At 36.0% G+C, this 17,445-nt stretch overlaps 1 protein-coding gene and 1 pseudogene across 1 annotated transcript; one reads left to right on the top strand and one right to left on the bottom strand.

The window, feature by feature from the left end:
• Window positions 1–384: 384 nt before the first annotated feature.
• Window positions 385–4,076, bottom strand: LOC108333228 (uncharacterized). Its single transcript, XM_017568616.2, has 3 exons — window positions 3,551–4,076; window positions 2,807–3,154; window positions 385–1,572 (listed from the first exon to the last, which is right to left on the bottom strand). The coding sequence occupies exons 1-3, from the start codon at window positions 3,863–3,865 to the stop codon at window positions 1,078–1,080; spliced, it is 1,158 nt and encodes a 385-aa protein (XP_017424105.1). The 5' UTR covers window positions 3,866–4,076; the 3' UTR covers window positions 385–1,077.
• Window positions 4,077–6,363: 2,287 nt separating this feature from the next.
• On the top strand, window positions 6,364–12,099 carry LOC108332618 (protein argonaute 4-like; annotated as a pseudogene).
• The last annotated feature ends 5,346 nt before the right edge of the window (window positions 12,100–17,445 follow it).

Genomic DNA, 17,445 nt, shown 5'->3' with positions numbered 1-17,445 from the left:
AATTTTGAATTATCTTATCTATATTAATAGTATTACTTTAATCACTTCAATTACAACGTTATCATATTGTTAAAAATAATTAAACTATAATTGATGTCATATTCAATTTGTAAATGTTAGATAAATCAAGATAAAGGAAATTTATTATAAAATAAAATTGAACTTAGAAGAACAAAAATGGTGGAAAAAAAAAGCGTGGTAGAAAGTTTTTGTTTTTCATTCATAGAAAATTGTTAAAATTAAGTATACAAAATCTCTAATAACTCATATACTGTTTAACAAACTGAGTTAAACCTTCTTGATTCAGTGTTTGGCATTCACTTTTGGATTCAAATATTATGAAATGTACTGAATAGTATATGATGGGAAAGTACTATAAAGGCATACTTAAACATAAAAACTTTGTTAAATGGCATAATTGTTCAATATCCCACAATTTTCTCCAAATGAAGTACATAATTATGTGCCATCATTATCTTATACCAACTTATTCCACCCCACCTTCAATTTGTCATTTCAGCTTAATGACTTGACACATGCTAACTAGTGCCCACTAAAACCTTACATTACCAAACATCAACAAAGCCAAAAGTAAAATTACACCTTCTCCCACCAATTCTTTTCATTATACCACCCCCAAAATTAAGTAATACTACAATTCACATTGCTCAAGAAAAAGAAGAAAAAAAAAGGTTTAATTATGATTTTTAATTTTAAAATTTGAGATAATTCTGATTTTGTCTCCCAAATTAAAAAGAAAAATTAGTCCCTAAAATTTAGAAAAAAAAAACATAATTTTAGCCATTAAGCATTAAATTTAAGTAATTAAAAATAGTTTTTAACCCTTGAACCCCAAGTTGAAACCATGTACCCTAACCAATAAATCATAAAAAAAACTCATTTTAACTTTTTAAACTTATTATTTAAGGACTAAAATCATTTTTTTTATATTTTGAGGGATTAAAACTTCTTTTTGAATTTGGGAGACCAAAATCAAAATTATTTTAAATTCTTAAAATGAGAAAACCATAATTAAAAAAAAAAAGTAAACCAAACCCCTCTAATAAAGTTAGGTTATTATGGAGAACTTATGTTGTTAAAGATATCTGACGGAGGAATGAAATGGTCCATGGAGAGTCCAGGCACGTTGAACATCACATCATCAATGGTCCAAATCTCTTCCATCCGGGTTCGGCTGTGCTGCATTGAGAGCTCGCCGAACCGGAATACGGTCGCGATGGAGCGCCCTTGATGGGCGATGAGGACGCCATCAACGTCTCTGTAGTCGCCGATGCTGCTGCCTGTGGTGGTCTCCCAGAACACTGTATCATTGTCCTGCGTTGGGACCCGCGTGAGGTGAGAGTCTTCGAGGTATATGAGGAGCCCACTCTTTTGACAAAAGTAACCATAGAGAATGTGCCTTATCACTTCTGCGGGACCCTCGCTCCGTTCAACTACCGCCGCACGATCCGCGGAAACCTTCAGAACAAAGCAATCGACGGTCCCGATTCGGTTCTCGCCCAAGCATTGCGCGTTCGTGAATAAACTCGCTGTGGTCTTCGGATCCAAACCCTGCAATGTACACCAAAGTATTGTATTTAGAAAATTGCAATTGCTACATGATATTATTATTGGGTAACCTTAGTTAATCATAAGAAATAATTTTCAAATTGATATTTATTTGTAGAGTAAATACAATTCATTTAGTTTCTTAAAAACGAAAACTCTACTTATTTTTAAAATATTAGTTCAATACATTAAAAAAGAGTACAAATTTACTTATTTTATTTGAATGTTTATGATTAACCATCTTTAATGTATAAGTTGTATTGACATCACTTAAAATTCTAAGATAGATATGGACCTATGATTTCTTTACCATCCATGACGAATGTAGTATAAGGAAGGAATTTTCGTTTAGGGATACTACAAGACAAGATCTATAACAGTCCGAAAAATGAAAAATTGAATTTATTTTGTGATTTTACGATGTTTTTGAAAGAAGAAAAACTTGGTGTTGATAAAGGAAGGAAAGGGATGTGATGCGTTATCCTATGCAATGACAAACAATAGGTGAAGAGTGAGAGAAGTACAAAATGAAAAAGGGAATATTTAGGCATGAAAGCAGGGGCAATAATGCAGTGGAGGAAGCACTGTTGAATAAAGTGCAGAATTAAAAGGAAAAGTTAAAGCAAAAGGATAATCCAAGGTAGCCTTAGCACCTGCAATAAGTGGCAATCCCAAGATCATGACTCATGAGCCATAAAAATAATCATAGATGACGTCAGATTGACAGTCACGTGGCATAGAAGTATACTAATTCTTGAAGAAAACCAGTCCACATTGTAGGGTAAAGCATGGGACAGTTTCTCCATCATTGTCAGCTCGATATATACACTTCATTCATTGGGATTTCAATTTTGTTTTTCAATCTTTATATTTGTTTGCTACACAACATGCTTTTATTCCTAGCCTATGTTCCCCCCATCTCCCAATTCCAACAAATAAAGTCTACCCACCAAACAAATCACCAATAAGATCAACACAACTTGCTCAATTTTTGTTTGGCATCATGCCGAAGAAAACAGTGAACAAAATCACTTTTTCTTTTCAAATCTCTCTTTCTCTCTGTACTAAGACAAGTTCTAACATATTTAGCAAATTAGGATTCAATCTCAATGTTCACTCTACCAAATCAAGTTAATGAGCCACCCACCAAATCAACAGAAAAACTAAAAAATTTATAATATTGTGCTATGCATTTTCTTTAGTCCTTATAATTAATGATTTTGATTCTTTGTTATACCTGAATGATTCGGCGCAAGGGTCTTTGGGGTCCTTTAGCTGCATGTGTGCCTAGCCATGGTGTGTGCCGCCACACAGTTTTGCCATTGCTTCCTGCAACCACCTTGTGATCACCAACCACCAATTCAAGTGACCACATACCAGGTAACATCTGCCAAAGTACGAAGCAACCATTTTCACTGCTTCTTGTTCCCAAGCACTTAACATTCTTCCCAGATGAAATCTCTGTCTCACAACATATCATCTTCACCATCCCAGTGGCATACATGTTCTTGGTGTCCTTTTGCTGCTTGAGGCACCCAGTTGCAGCCAAATACTGTTGGATAATGTACTTGGCAGTTGAAGTTTCCTGTGTGATGTCACATTAATGGAAAATGCATCATGGACTGAAATCAATAGTACTAAACACTAAACTCTTAATCATGTGTAGAAAAAGGAATATTGATATATACAAGTAGTTGATGTGGTTGCAAAATTAGCCACAATGCAGCTACCAAAACATTCAAGTTAAAACCTTTACTTGTGTACCAAAGAAAAAAAAGGACAAAACTTAGATACAGTAGCTTGTGTTGGGTGTTTCTTAGGTTACTTTCTGATAGTTTACTTATTAAAAGATCATGATAAATGAGTGAACGTTAATCATGATAGGACAAAAACATTAAAAGCACCAAAGAAACTACATTAAATTCTGTCCAAACAACAAAGGTAACATATTGAAGTGTAGAGAGAGAGAGGGAGGGCATACAAATGGAGTGTCTTTGATGTGAATGCTAAGGGTGGGATCATGAGCTGAGGGAATAGGGGCCAAAGGGCATCCCAAGACACCAAGCAAAAGCCTTAAATCTTGGGTCTTGGCATGAATGGTTCCATAGAATGATTGTGAGAAGCTTCCAGCTGGAGATATCTTCTGAGTTCTGAACCATTCCCTAATGACTTCCCATGAACTCTCTTTCTTGGTGCCCTCCTCTTGCATTTCAGGACCAGGACCTTCGATTAAGGGTGTCAAAGGCTGTGGAGCCCAACTCTGTCGCCAACGGGCTCTAGAACCCATTTGGGGCATGTAAGAGTCTCGAGAGTAATGATTATTAGGAAGAAGGAATGGAAGTGAATGAAGGAGAAGATGCTGAGAGAAATATTCAAACAGAAGGAGGAAAAAGAAGAGGTATCAATGTGAATGTGGTTTGGGAGTTAAAAAGACAGTGTGCTTGTGTTTGTGTATGTGAGAGAGGAAGAAGTAATGGGGAAGAGACAAAAGCGACAGATTATCTGTTCAACGGCAGAGAAATGACATTATTATATAATACAAACTCGAATGTTGGGTTGTCTATTTGCTTTATTCCACTTGCTTTGGGACTCACTCTTGTCGTTACATTTTTATACTGTTTACTTTTTTTTTGTTCTCTCGAGCTAACCTATTCCCCATGCCACCGTATAGGTCCCATGGGGATTGGCCTACCACCTTTGATCAATTACTATCTCTTTCCATCACTAAAGTTTTTTCATTTTTTCGATATTTGAGTTCTAGGAATATCTTCATAACTTGTCAAAATATATGTTTGGTGATTCTTTGGTAGTACTAGATGATGAGTCATGTGTACTATACCTGTATTCTTTTGTTATGAGTTGGATTTGTATGCGTACGGTGTTTATTGTTATCTAGTTGAGGAGTGTTGTAGAATGAAGTGCCATGCGGAAAAATAATTTTTTCTTAAGATGAATTATGGTAACAACATTTCCACTATTGACTAAAGAAATTACATTTAGTATGAGTTTACTAAAACACTTTGTATTCAAATATGTAATGACATTTAAGAATAATAATCACAATAAAAAAAATAGTAAGAAATATAATAAGAAAGTTACTAATTATCAATGAATAAAACACTAATAATGTATTTTAGTAGGAGTTTATTTTCGACGGTTTTAAAACCTTTATAATTTTCTTACAGTTTTATTAAAACCTAGCGGTTTCATTAAAACCACAAATAAATTAAAAATATTTTTTTATTAAAGAAATTTCCTTGAAAAACAAAACCGTCTATATGTGAAAATATTTCGTTTTTCCTCTCATTTTTGCATGGCATCATATTTTTTAGGCTTAAATGTTTACTTCGTCCCCATGTTAAAAGGTGAATTTCTATTTAGTATTCAGTTTTAAAAATGCATCTATTGAGTCCCAAAGTTGTAAAAATTGTATAAATGAAGTCCCCTCCATTATATTGGTTTAAACAGAGTTAACTCCGCGCTGACGTGGCTATAAAATTTGACTTTTTTTTCTCTTTCCTCTACTGTTCTTCCTGCAATGCCCAGCTCTGACTTGTTGAATGGATGTTTTTGAATCTGATCAGCGCCAACCTCTTGCTCCTACAGTTCTGAATCTTGTAGCATGGCGGCGTGGGTTGTCAATTCGATTGGAATTTTATGTCCATAGTTCTTGTTGTTGTATGTTTGTGTTGATTTTAGCGGGCTATTGTTTTGTATGGTGCTGGGATGGAAGGGAATAATATCAGTGATGACAGTAATAAGTCTGAGGCGCATTTGACTTCCGCCGCTGCTTTTGTGGAGGGTGGAATTCAGGACGTTTGTGATGATGCCTGTAGCATATGCCTTGAAGCCTTCTGTGACAGTTTAAAGAGAAAGTGTCATGAATTAATGTATAGGATTGAAGTTATTGTTATTTCTTTGAAGTTGGAATGAAGCTTTCAAGGTTGTACGAAAATTCCAACGCTCGAGTATGTCAATGCCAATGACTCTCGAGCCTTATATCAACAACCAATTTCATGTTGTTCCTTCAAGTAATTATGTCGTCATTGTTTGAGGCACTTTATTGATCTATAGTTAGTCAAGGTTCTTAGAAATATCAGATGACATACCCAACAAATTTTATAAATAATAAACCAGTAGGGCTTGAACTTGACTAGTTAGTCAAGGTTCTTAAATAACACACTGACCCCCCCATGAGCCGAAACACACCAAGCATTGTCTGAATTTTTAGTCAACTTCACCAAACACCTCGCTGTTGCAACCTTCTCTGAATCACTTCCACTATCCAGAACCTTAACCAAAGGAGCAATCACCCCCGCCCCAATAAAAACCCCTTTGTAAGAATCAAAACCAGCAACCACAGAAACCACCTTAACACTCTCCTCCTGAATTTTCGCCTCATTAGAACCCAAAAACCCCACCAACAAATGAACCACGTCAACAACCACCTTCACATACTTTTCATCCTCCAGCACAACTTCTAGGAGGCTTCGGAACTGTCGTTTCATTTGTTAAAATCCCCAATCTTCAACCAGCGCGAAACCATTTGTTAAAATCCCCTTTTTGTATATCTCAGAGAGCTTCCTCGCGTGCGCATCGAGCTTCGCGAACGCCATGTCCAAATCGCTCTGCATTAGAAGTTTCCCGCTGTAGGAAACATCTACACAGCACCGACACAGATCGTGGCATTCCATCGTGGTGGCCGCCACCAGCCTTGAAAGCGACGGGATCTCCCCGGAGTCACAGTTCTCGGCGACAACTAAACCTCCATGAAGCTCCTCCAACTTGTTACAAATGAGCTGCTATTTTCCCGCGAAGACACGAATCGAGTGCGACAGAGAAAACACGGCAAGGATGAGCTCCACCGCTCGCCGTAGAGCCGAAGCTCCGGCAAATTCTTATTCATCACCCATCTTTGTTAATCCTCAGTGGCTATTGAGAAACCCCATTTCCAGGAGGAATATTTCGGCGAAAGACGTTACAAGTTTGGACTCCAAGTAACCAACGATCTTGTGATATCAAACCAAAGAGAAAGAAAGAAAGAGAATTTCACTGTGACACTGTGACACTGGGAGAAGGAGGGTTTATCGAGAAGAAGAAGAATACGAGAAGAATGAGAGTGGTGGTTAGGATTATTGATAGTGAAGAAGCTTTTGGTTTTGGTTTCAATCTTAACCAAAAGGAAAACCCTTAGCGAGCAATGGTTGGTACGAGAGGCTGTGTTTGGGGTTTCTGAAATAAAGCACCGGAAGGAGAAGAAGTGAGAGAAGAAAAGGCAGCAGCGGCGGTAAAGATATGGATGTGAGAAAAAGAGAGAAAAAAAGATAGACAAGAAGAGAGAGAAAAAGATGGCAGGAAAAGCATAGGAGAGAGAAAAAAAAATGCAGCCATGTCAGCGCGGAGTTAATAGATGCATTTTTAAAATTGGATACTAAACAGAAATTCACCTCTTAACATGTGGACGAAGTAAGCATTTAAGCCTATTTTTTATTTAACCTAAATCATTTCTTCCTCCTCTTAAAAGAGATCCCACACTTCATCTTCCACCCGTTCACGACCCTCAGTCATCACATCTCCTCCAATAAGAATAACTACTCACGAGTATGATGTCCGGCCATGTCACTTGTGCGGCCAAGTCCACTCCCCTCTCCTTCTTCTTCGCTCGTGAAACAGAGAACCAAGGTCTTTCTTCACCTCCATCAAACGGTTGAAGCCGCCACTGCCTAGATCTCCCTTCGAAAGCACATCAACAACGATTTTCGTTACTTGTGACCTCACCAACACCATTGTGAGCTCCCTCCCTTTCTTCTTTCGGATCTTCCCTCACAAAAAGGTCTTGAGGCTTCCAATAACCAGGTGTGGCCTTGCTTCTAAAGGCATAAAGTTGAGACTTCTCACTAATCACTTCAGAGTGAATGTTGGAAACACTAATGGTCACTTTTTTCAGTATAATGTATGTCCTTTTGTTTCTTTTGTATTATTAATTTTTTGTCTATTTGGATGGTGTATTCAGTCTCTATATTTGAGTAGGTATCTCTTTCGTATAAAGATGGACGCCTTGTACAGGGTAAGGGTGTGGGGAAAAAGGTCCTCGACAAGGTTCAAGAGACATATAATTTTGAACTAAACGGGAAGGATTTTGCATATGATGGCAAGAAAACTCTTTTTACCTTGGCTCTTTTGCCTGTAATCGTCTTGAGTTTACTCTTGTTCTTTAGGATGTTGTCTCTGCTCGCAGGTTCACATGTTTTGTTTTTTCATTTTGAATACTGGCTTATGTGTGAATGTCTTTGCTATGTAACTTTTTCTGTAAAATTTTGTGAACATGTATGGATAGAAATAATAGAAATGTCATCCCTGATGGACATGGAGAAATCAGTTAGAACGACAAGAAGAGAATGAGGCGCCTAAATAGAGCGAAAAATTTTAAAGTTGAGATTATTTTTTCTTCAAAGATTCCACTACAAGTCATTGTCAATGCTCTCCGTGGACATGATTATGATAATTAACAAGAAGCAATAAGAGTTCTTGATATCATTTTGAGGTAGCATGCTGCTAAATACTGTGTGATTTATACCAAATTCTTATTATTCCATGAATAAATATCATTATTGAATTTTGATAATAGTTTGGTTCATTTTTTTTTGTGTGTGCCTGTTATTATTAAATAACAATAATTTTTATCTGCAGAGGCTGTTTGCTTGTGCGCCAGTCATTCTTCCATAATGATTCGAAGAATTATGATGATGTAAGAAGAGGTGTTCTTGGTTGTCAGGGATTTCATTCTAGTTTTAGAACCACCTAGAGTGGCTTGCCACTCTTAACATAGGTATCATTTGTTGGTTGGACTTGCTTCCTTGTGGTGATTTCTTATAATTGGGTTTAACTTATTGAAAACAAATTCCAAATGTCTCAACCAGAATGATAGTTACCTCAAGGCCTGTGGTGGACTTCCTTATTTCCAATCAAAATGTAAAAGATGCGTTTTCTCTGGACTGGGTAAAGGTAAGCAAATTCTTTGACAAATATGTTTCATTTCAGGTCACTCATTCAGGTCAATTTTCTGGTGTGAAATTGAAAATTCAAATATGTTTTTCAAAATTGTGCATTCTAACTATTTTTGGTAGTGTGATGAAGTGTTTTACTGCATAATTGGCCATACCAAGGTGTGATTTCGGTTTGTGCAGTTTTTGTGTTGTTTAAAAGGTTGAACAAGTTCAAAATTATGTTTAAAACTTGCTAGCACTGTTCATTTCGTCATATATGAGCCTATATGCAGAATTGCTTCTTAAACCATCACATTTATAGTCAAAATTGGAAGTGAAGTAGTGAATTTTTACTGCAAGATGTTTTTGACTCATTTTAGAGTTAAGACACATCTAAAATCACAACACGAAGTTGTTCCAAACTGTAATTTCGAACTTAAGCTATTTCCATAAAATTTTGATTACCAAACCACTCATTTTAGGTCACTTTTCTGGTGCAAAGTTGAAAGTTCAAATCTATTTTTCAAAATTGTGCATTCTAACTGATTTTGGTAGTGTGATGAAGTGTTTTACTGCATAATTGGCCATACCAAGGTGTGATTTCGGTTTGTGCAGTTTTTGTGATGTTTAAAGGTTGAACAAGTTCAAAATGATGTTTAAAACTTGCTAGCACTGTTCATTTGGTCATATATGAGCCTATATGCAGAATTGCTTCTTAAACCATTACATTTTTAGTCAAAAATTGTAAGTGAAGTAGTGAATATGTACTGCAAGATGTTTTAGACTCATTTTAGAGTTTAGACACATCTAAAATCACAACACAAAGTTGTTCCAAACTGCAATTTCGAACTTAAGCTACTTCCATAAAATTTTGATTACCAAACCACTCATTTCAGGTCACTTTTCTGGTAGAAAGTTGAAAGTTCAAATCTATTTTTCAAAATTATGCATTCTAACTAATTTTGGTAGTGTGATGAATTGTTTTATTGCATAATTGGCCATACCAAGGTGTGATTTCGATTTGTGCTGTTTAAAAGGTTGAACAAGTTCAAAATGATGTTTAAAACTTGCTAGCACTGTTCATTTAGTCATATATGAGCCTATATGCAGAATTGTTTCTTAAACCATCATATTTTTAGTCAAAATTGGAAGTGAAGTAGTGAATTTGTACTGCAAGATGTTTTTGACTCATTTTAGAGTTTAGACACATCTAAAATCACAACACAAAGTTGTTCCAAACTGCAATTTCAAACTTAAGCTACTTCCATACAATTTTGATTACCAAACCACTCATTTCAGGTCACTTTTCTGGTGCAAAGTTGAAAGTTCAAATCTATTTTTCAAAATTGTGCATTCTAATTGATTTGGATTGTAGCAAAAGCTAGGTTCTATGATTTAAATGGAAAACAAACCGAATAAGAAGCTATATCAGTGATTAAAAAACAATTAGAACATGTACAATCCATATTAAAGGGCTTCAAAACCAAAAATAAAAATCTGAAGTTCTTTGAGGCATTTTCACAAACAATTTTGAAATTTTATCAAATAGTATAAAATTTGAGCCAAGGTCTTTCTTCACCTCCAAAAAACAGTTGAAACCGCCACTACCCAATTCTTACTTCGAAAGCACATCATCGACGATTGTTGTTGCTTGTGACCTCACCAGCACCAATGTGAGCTTCCTCCCTTTCTTCCTTTGATTTTTCCATCTGTTGAGCTCCCTCCCTTTCTTCCTTCGATTCTTCCCTCACCAGAATGTTGTGAGGCTTCCAATAGCCAGGCATGGCCTTGCTTCTAAAGGGATGAAGTTGCCACTTCTCACTAATCACTTCAGAGTGAATGTTGGAAACACTAATGGTCACTTTTTTTAGTATAGTGTATGCCCTTTTGCTTCTTCTGTATTATTAATTTTCTGTCTATGGATGGTGTATTTAGTCTCTATGTTTGACCAGGTATCTCTTTCATATGAAGATGGACGCCTTGTAGAGGGTAAGGGTGTAGGGAGAAAGGTCCTTAACACGGTTCAGGAGACATATAATTTTGAACTAAACAGGAAGGATTTTGCTTATGATGGCGAGAAAACTCTTTTTACCTTGGCTCTCTTGCCCATAATCGTCTTGAGTTTACTATTGTTCTCGAAGATCTTTTCTCTATTGGCATGTTCACATGTTTTGTTTTTTCATTTTGAATACTAGCTTATATGCAAATGTTTTTGCTGTATAACTTTTTCTGTAAAATTCTATGAACATGTATGGGTAGAAATAATAGAAATGTCATCCCTGATGGACATGGAGAAATCAGTTAGAACAATAAGAAGAGAATGAGGCGCCCAAATAAATCGAAAACTTTTAAAGTTGAGATTAATTTTTCTTCAAAGATTCCATTGCAAGCCATTGTCAATGCTCTATGTGGACAGGATTCTAATAATTATCAGGAAGTAATAAGAGTTCTTAATATCATTCTGAGGCAGCATGCTACTAAATAATGTGTGATTTATACCAAATTCTTGCTTCCTTCTGGTGATTGGTCACTTAACATAGGTATCATCTGTTGGTTGGACTTGCTTCCTTCTGGTGATTTCTTTTACAGGGAATTCAATCTTCATAATTGGGTTTAACTTATTCAAAACAAATTCCAAATGTCTACACCATAATGATAGTTACCCCTGGGCATGTCGTGGACTTCCTCATTTCCAATCAGAATGTAAAATATTTGTTTTCTCTAGTTATGTAAAGGTAAGAAAATTCTTTGACAAATCTACATTGTGTTGTTTCATTAGTTTTTATTTTCAGTAATAGCATTTTTATTTAATTATTTTGGACAGGCCAAGAGAACACTGAAAAATTTGAGGATTAAAGCAAGTCCATCCAATCAAGAGTATAAAATTACTGGGCTTAGTGACCTCCCGTGCAAAGACCAACTGTATTTCATTATCCTTTTTTGTCATTGTTCATTAATTTTCTACATTTATGTTATTACTTTTGGTAGAGTTATATTGTATCTTGCAAGTTAGGATTTTAGTGGTGTGGATATTTTAGGTTACATTAAAGAGAAAGGGTGGACTGTGATGATACTGAGGAGGTGACCGTGTATGATTATTTTGTTAATCGTCAAAACATAGATCTCCGCTACTCAGGTGATCTACCATGTATTAATGTTGGAAAGTCGAACTGACCAACATATATTCCCCTTGAGGTATAATGTGTTGATTTGTTTTTGTTTAGTAGACAATATGAAATTGAAATCTAACATCACTGATTAAGATTGTTTACTTATTTTTTGCTTAGCTTTGCTCTTTGGTATCCCTTCAACAATATACTAAAGCTCTAACCACACTCCAAAGATCATCATTGATGGAAAAGTCTAGGCAGAAGCCGCCAGAGAGGATGAGAGTGTTGACAGATGTTAGTTTCTTTGTAATTTATTTTGACCAATTGCTATGATGCAAATATTTATCGATGAAGCTGATGTTTTTATACTCTTTTAGGCTTTGAGTCAAAGCAATTATGATTTTGTTATTTCTATTGTTCTTTTGTTGGATTAGATTTTATTCTTTTTAGTACTTTCTATATTTTTTCTCTATTTAGGGATGGAGTCAGTGAGTCCTAGTTAAATCAAGTTTTAAACATGGAGCTCGATCAAATTATAGAGGTGCGTATTCCATAAGCTTTAAATGAATTTTTAAAACTTTTGGATAGTAATGTGGATATATACTTTTTAAGGCTTGCCAACACTTTAGCACTTGATGTGTGATATGAATAGGAAGAAAGTTGGTTCAAGTTGAAGCACTTTGCAAATACAACGGAAATGGTAGGCTTAGACCCTTCTTTAGTCCTTCGTAAGTAGTGGCGATTATACACAAAACTGTCGAAAATATTTCTCGAAGGTGGTTTTTCCAGTAGTTTTTCCAACCTCGGAAAAGGTGTTTACCAGGGGTTAAAACCGTCGGTAATGTAATTCAAAACCGTTGGTAAAATTTAGTATTTTAGTAGTGAAATCTATATGTACCAACAAGATACCTATTTAGTCTATCAAAATATTGTCGAGGTTGGTTCTTTAAATTGACCAAACCATACAATATTAGGATTACAACACTTATTCATGGATTATCACAATAATTAAGGTTGAATTCTTATTGAACTGTGATTAGGCCTCTCAAAAGATAAAAGTCCATCTAAAACACTATAAATAAGGCATGTAGGTGAAATATTTTATACTTTTCAACTACCTACATTTATTGCACCCTTCAAGTCTTACACTTACCTAGGATCAAAGTACCTTTTGTAGGTAACTGGTTGGTGGAGACAAGAAGAATGAACGAACGAGCACTTGAAGAGGACAACTGACACCGTGTGAATGGTTAGGAAAAGTTCAAGGATTAAAAATATCTTAATCTTCCAAGAGCAAAATCTATTAGCAATAGTGAAAAATTATCGATAATTTGAGTTTACTACTACAAAAAAATAGGGCATTACCGAAAGCCATAATCCTTCGAAAAAAGCCAAAAGCCTTCAGTAATGACTCATTACCGACGGCTTAGTGACGGCTATGATACCATCGGTAAATCTCTTATTGCTAACAATTACCAACGGCTTCTGGCCTTCGGTAATTACCGTAGGTCAAAAGCCTTCGGTAATTACCGAAGGAGAAGAGGTCGACGGTAATTACCAAAGGGCAGAAGCTTTCGGTAATTACCGAATGACATAGGCCATCGGTAATTACCGAATGACATAGGCCATCGGTAATTACCAAAGGGCAATAGCCTTCGGTAAAGCCTTTGGTAAGATCCAGGCAAATCTCAGTCACATTCGTATTTCTTATGCAACCAAACAAACCTGCATAAATTGTTCACAACATAAACAGACCTGCATAACATTTTCCAACCACATACAAACTTGCATATTGTGCATCTCAATCATGCAATCATTGATCAGAAAAATAATATAACATCTGAATCATCCAATCATTAATAGAACATGTATTTATAAATGAAACATAAAACAATCTAACATAATGTTCTAACATCTAAATCATCCAATTGATCTAACATCCAAATGATCTAACATCAAAACTTTCTAATATCCAAATGTTTCTGTAACAACTGTGTTCAATAACAAAATAAAACTAATAATCTACATAGTTATCATCAGAATGATCTTCATCATCCTGCTCCTCTGTAGATGGTTGGACTGGTGATGAGTCAATATTTGGTTCACTACATTTAGTCTATTGTACCGGATTTAATCAGGAAATTGTTCTTAATTGTCCAGTATTTTCCCGTTTTTCATAATTGTGCTTAATTTGATAGATAATTCTTATTTTGATTAAATTTGAATTATCTATGATTAATTATTTACTTATTAATTCTAGGAAAATTATTGGATAATAATTTGTCATATTTGGAGGGCATATGGCTGCTGCATCCCGAGAGCAAAATTTTAGATCAATTTATTTTCCATTTTTTTTTAAGAAAATTGATGTCCTCTTTAATTGCTTCTGGGAAATGATATTTCATCTGGTTCTTAATCATGAATGGTCAAAGCTCAAGTCACAAGGCTGGAAGGAAAGAACATGCACACGACCATCTCATTTAGAACTGCTGCTACATCCCTCACATTAGCTGTTTTCAGTTTAGTTCATACATGTTTTGAATGAAGTTGGATTCCAGCAACCACATACACAATCCAGCAGCTGCCACACCTTGAAAAGAGAAGCATCCAGCGTTCAAGCAAAGCAGCAAACGTTGAAGCATGTAGCAAAATGGAGCAGCCGGCTGGAGAAGGTGCTGGAATGAAGAACATGAATGAGAGACCACCAGTCACGGTCCAGCCACCTTGGAGAAGAGAAGAAGAAAAGAAAAAGGAGAGGTGCACGTTGAAGATGGAATGGTTCTCCACGGTACTGAATGATGAAGGCTGTCACATGCACTCACTAAGTCACGCACATGAAGAAGCAAGAAGAAGTGGAGTGTTGTCAGCAGAAGGTGTCACGGCCAGACTTCAGAAGTTAACGTCCAGCAAAGAGTGCACTACGACGTCATATAGTTAATTGGCAGCAATGACCTCCACTCATGCACATGTCTCGGAAATGTCAAAATGGAAAGTGGAATTTACATGAATGTGTAAGGAATAAGGTATGGGCAGCAGCACCTTTGGAGAGGAATATTTCGTTGGAGAAATATGGGGACACCCTGTCCCACATGCACTCAAAGTATGAAGAGGAAAGATGGCTTTCACGTGCAAAAGGAAGCTGTCTTTCAGAATTTTACACTCCACACATTCCTAGAAGAAGGGCAACCACTTACTTAATTCATGTAAGCTGTCCACACACTTAAGCACTAAGAGAATGGTACACTAAAGCTTCACGTGGGAAGGTATGGTCAGCAAGCCAAAAGCAATTTGGTTTCTTTAAAAATTGTGCAAATGGAAAAGAGGAAACGCCCAAACCAATTTGCTGACAAGGAAGTATGTATGTGGACATTAGTAAAAGAAAGAAAGATGCAAGGTCCTTGCACACCAAAGTTGTTTGTCACGGTTTGGAAAATAAGTAAAGTCAGCAAAGCCTACTGGAAACACACACTTTCATTTCAATTTACTGAAGCATAGCTCCATATTCACGGCCAACTCTTTGATGGGAAGTGGGAACCACACACATGGAAGTCACGGATTCTTTGAAGCAGCTCACGGACATCCATTCTTCACGAGCTCCACACCGTCCAGAAGCATCCAAGATACAGCAAGAATTTCCATCACTTGTTGAGCTGGAAAGAAGAAAGAGCCAAGGTAAAGCAAGGAAAATGGAGGACCCTTCTTGTTCTTGTTTGGATTGAAGAAGGGTGGAAGAAGTTGGGCACACCAGACAATCATCTTTTGAAGTGAAGAATGAATATAGCAAGGAGGGGACGATCCAGGGAGGAGAATACGTATGGAGACAAATTTATGGAGGACCCCTCATTGAAATTTAAGTGGTATGCACACATCATCAGCACACATCATCAGCACACGGTTCTTCTTTCCTTTAAAGGGGATTCCAGTAGATAGTAGAGGGAGTCTAGTAGACAGTAGGAGTAGGAGTAAGGTAGAGGCTTTCTAATTCTGTGTTCTGGCTTTCAATTTTTCCCCCTCCCCCTTGGGAGGTTTGGGGTTTGTTGTTCTTTATTTCCAGTGTTGAATTTTCGGTCTGTGATGTTTATTTGTGTACTGTAATTTTTGTAATGGATTGTAATTTAATTTTCCAGTTCAATCTCAATTTCCACTACTCAAATTCAAGGTCTGTTTTACTGTTTTCGTTTAATTTCTGCTGCACTTTAAATTCTGCCACTCTCATGATTTCTGCGAATTAAATTTCTACTGATGATTTCATTCTGAGCTTTCTGCGTTTTAAATTTCTGATGATGTTTTACTTTGCTGTTGATTATTTCGTTTTCTCTCATGTACTGTAAATTTCGTTTTCTGCTTTCTGTTACAAATTTTCTGTTTCTGTTTTTACTGATTTGCAATCTACTGCTTTTGAAATCTGAATTTACATTTTATGCAAACTGTTTTCTGGATTTATTGTGTTCCGAATTTACCGTTTTCTAAATTTACGATTTTTGCACATTTACAGTTCCGCATTTTATTTTCACTGTGATTTTGTTTTTACCGTTTAATTTCGTTTTTACTGTTTACTGTTTTATTTTACGGATTGTTAATTTTACTGCTTTCAACATTTACATTTTTTTCTGCACAAACAATCTTAAAAACCCCCCTCTTTTGTGTAAAGATCTAAAACTGAACCACACATAATTGGTCCTTGAGAGACGACCTAGGAGTCAAATCCTAGCACTGTACTACATTAATATTTTAATGCACAAATTTTGTGAGCGGTGCGACCCGCTCATCAACTGGTGTGGGCTGGACTGATGTCGGCTGGACTAATGTGGGTTGCTGAGGGACGGCGGGTGACATGGAGGGTCGTGGCTATGTCGGAGGGATAATGAAATGATCCTGTGAAGTTTCAGGCAACACTCTCATGACCAGGGCCTTAAAGTTTCTAAACTCTGCTCTCAAATCAGTAATGACCCACATATCAAACTCTAAAGCATGTCAAATAATCACACCCTACACATAAGCACAAAGCATGATAAACACTCAACTAAAAGTTCAAACAACTTTATTTGATTATTTTAATTGTGTTTAAACTCTAAAATGAGTTATAAACAGCTTGAAATTTAAAATCATCACTCCAGTTCCATTTTAACTCAAAAAGTGATGGTTTAAAGATCAAATCTGCATATAAGCTAAAATATGACCAAATGAACAGTGCTATCAACTTTAGAACACCAATTTACGCTGCTTGAAGTTGTCCAATAGCATAAAAACAGAAAAATTCGATAATCACCGTTGTTATAACCAATTTATGTAGCAAATTACACCATTAGGCAAAAATTATAATCAAACAATAGCTTAAAATGAATACTGCACCAGAAAAAGTTATTGATTTGGTGGTTTGATACCCAAAAATGTATGAAAGTGTTTTAAACACTCAACTGAAAGTTCAAACAACTTTATTTGATTATTTTAATTGTGTTTAAACTCTGAAATGAGTTATAAACAACTTGCAATTCAAAATCACCACTCTACTTCCATTTTAACTCAAAAAGTGATGGTTTAATGACAAAATCCGGATATAAGCTAAAATATCTCCAAATGAACCTTTCCTATAATCCATTTGAGTGCCTACTTCTATTCTACACTTATTTGTATTGCTTTTAAGCTTTTTGGCATCTTAAAATTGTCCAATTCAAGTCATATTTTGGTGTTTTCCAGTGACCATTTTTGGTATAGTTTTTGATCTGGTTTGGTGGTAATTTTTGTGTGAAATTGTGGTGTTGTGAAGACTTTGTGGTGCA

This window comes from Vigna angularis, chromosome 11, assembly GCF_016808095.1.
Source record: "Vigna angularis cultivar LongXiaoDou No.4 chromosome 11, ASM1680809v1, whole genome shotgun sequence".
In the NCBI taxonomy this organism is placed as follows: Eukaryota; Viridiplantae; Streptophyta; class Magnoliopsida; order Fabales; family Fabaceae; genus Vigna; species Vigna angularis.
The sequence above is the reverse complement of the archived record's forward strand: the minus strand, read 5'-3'. Positions and strand labels throughout refer to the sequence as shown.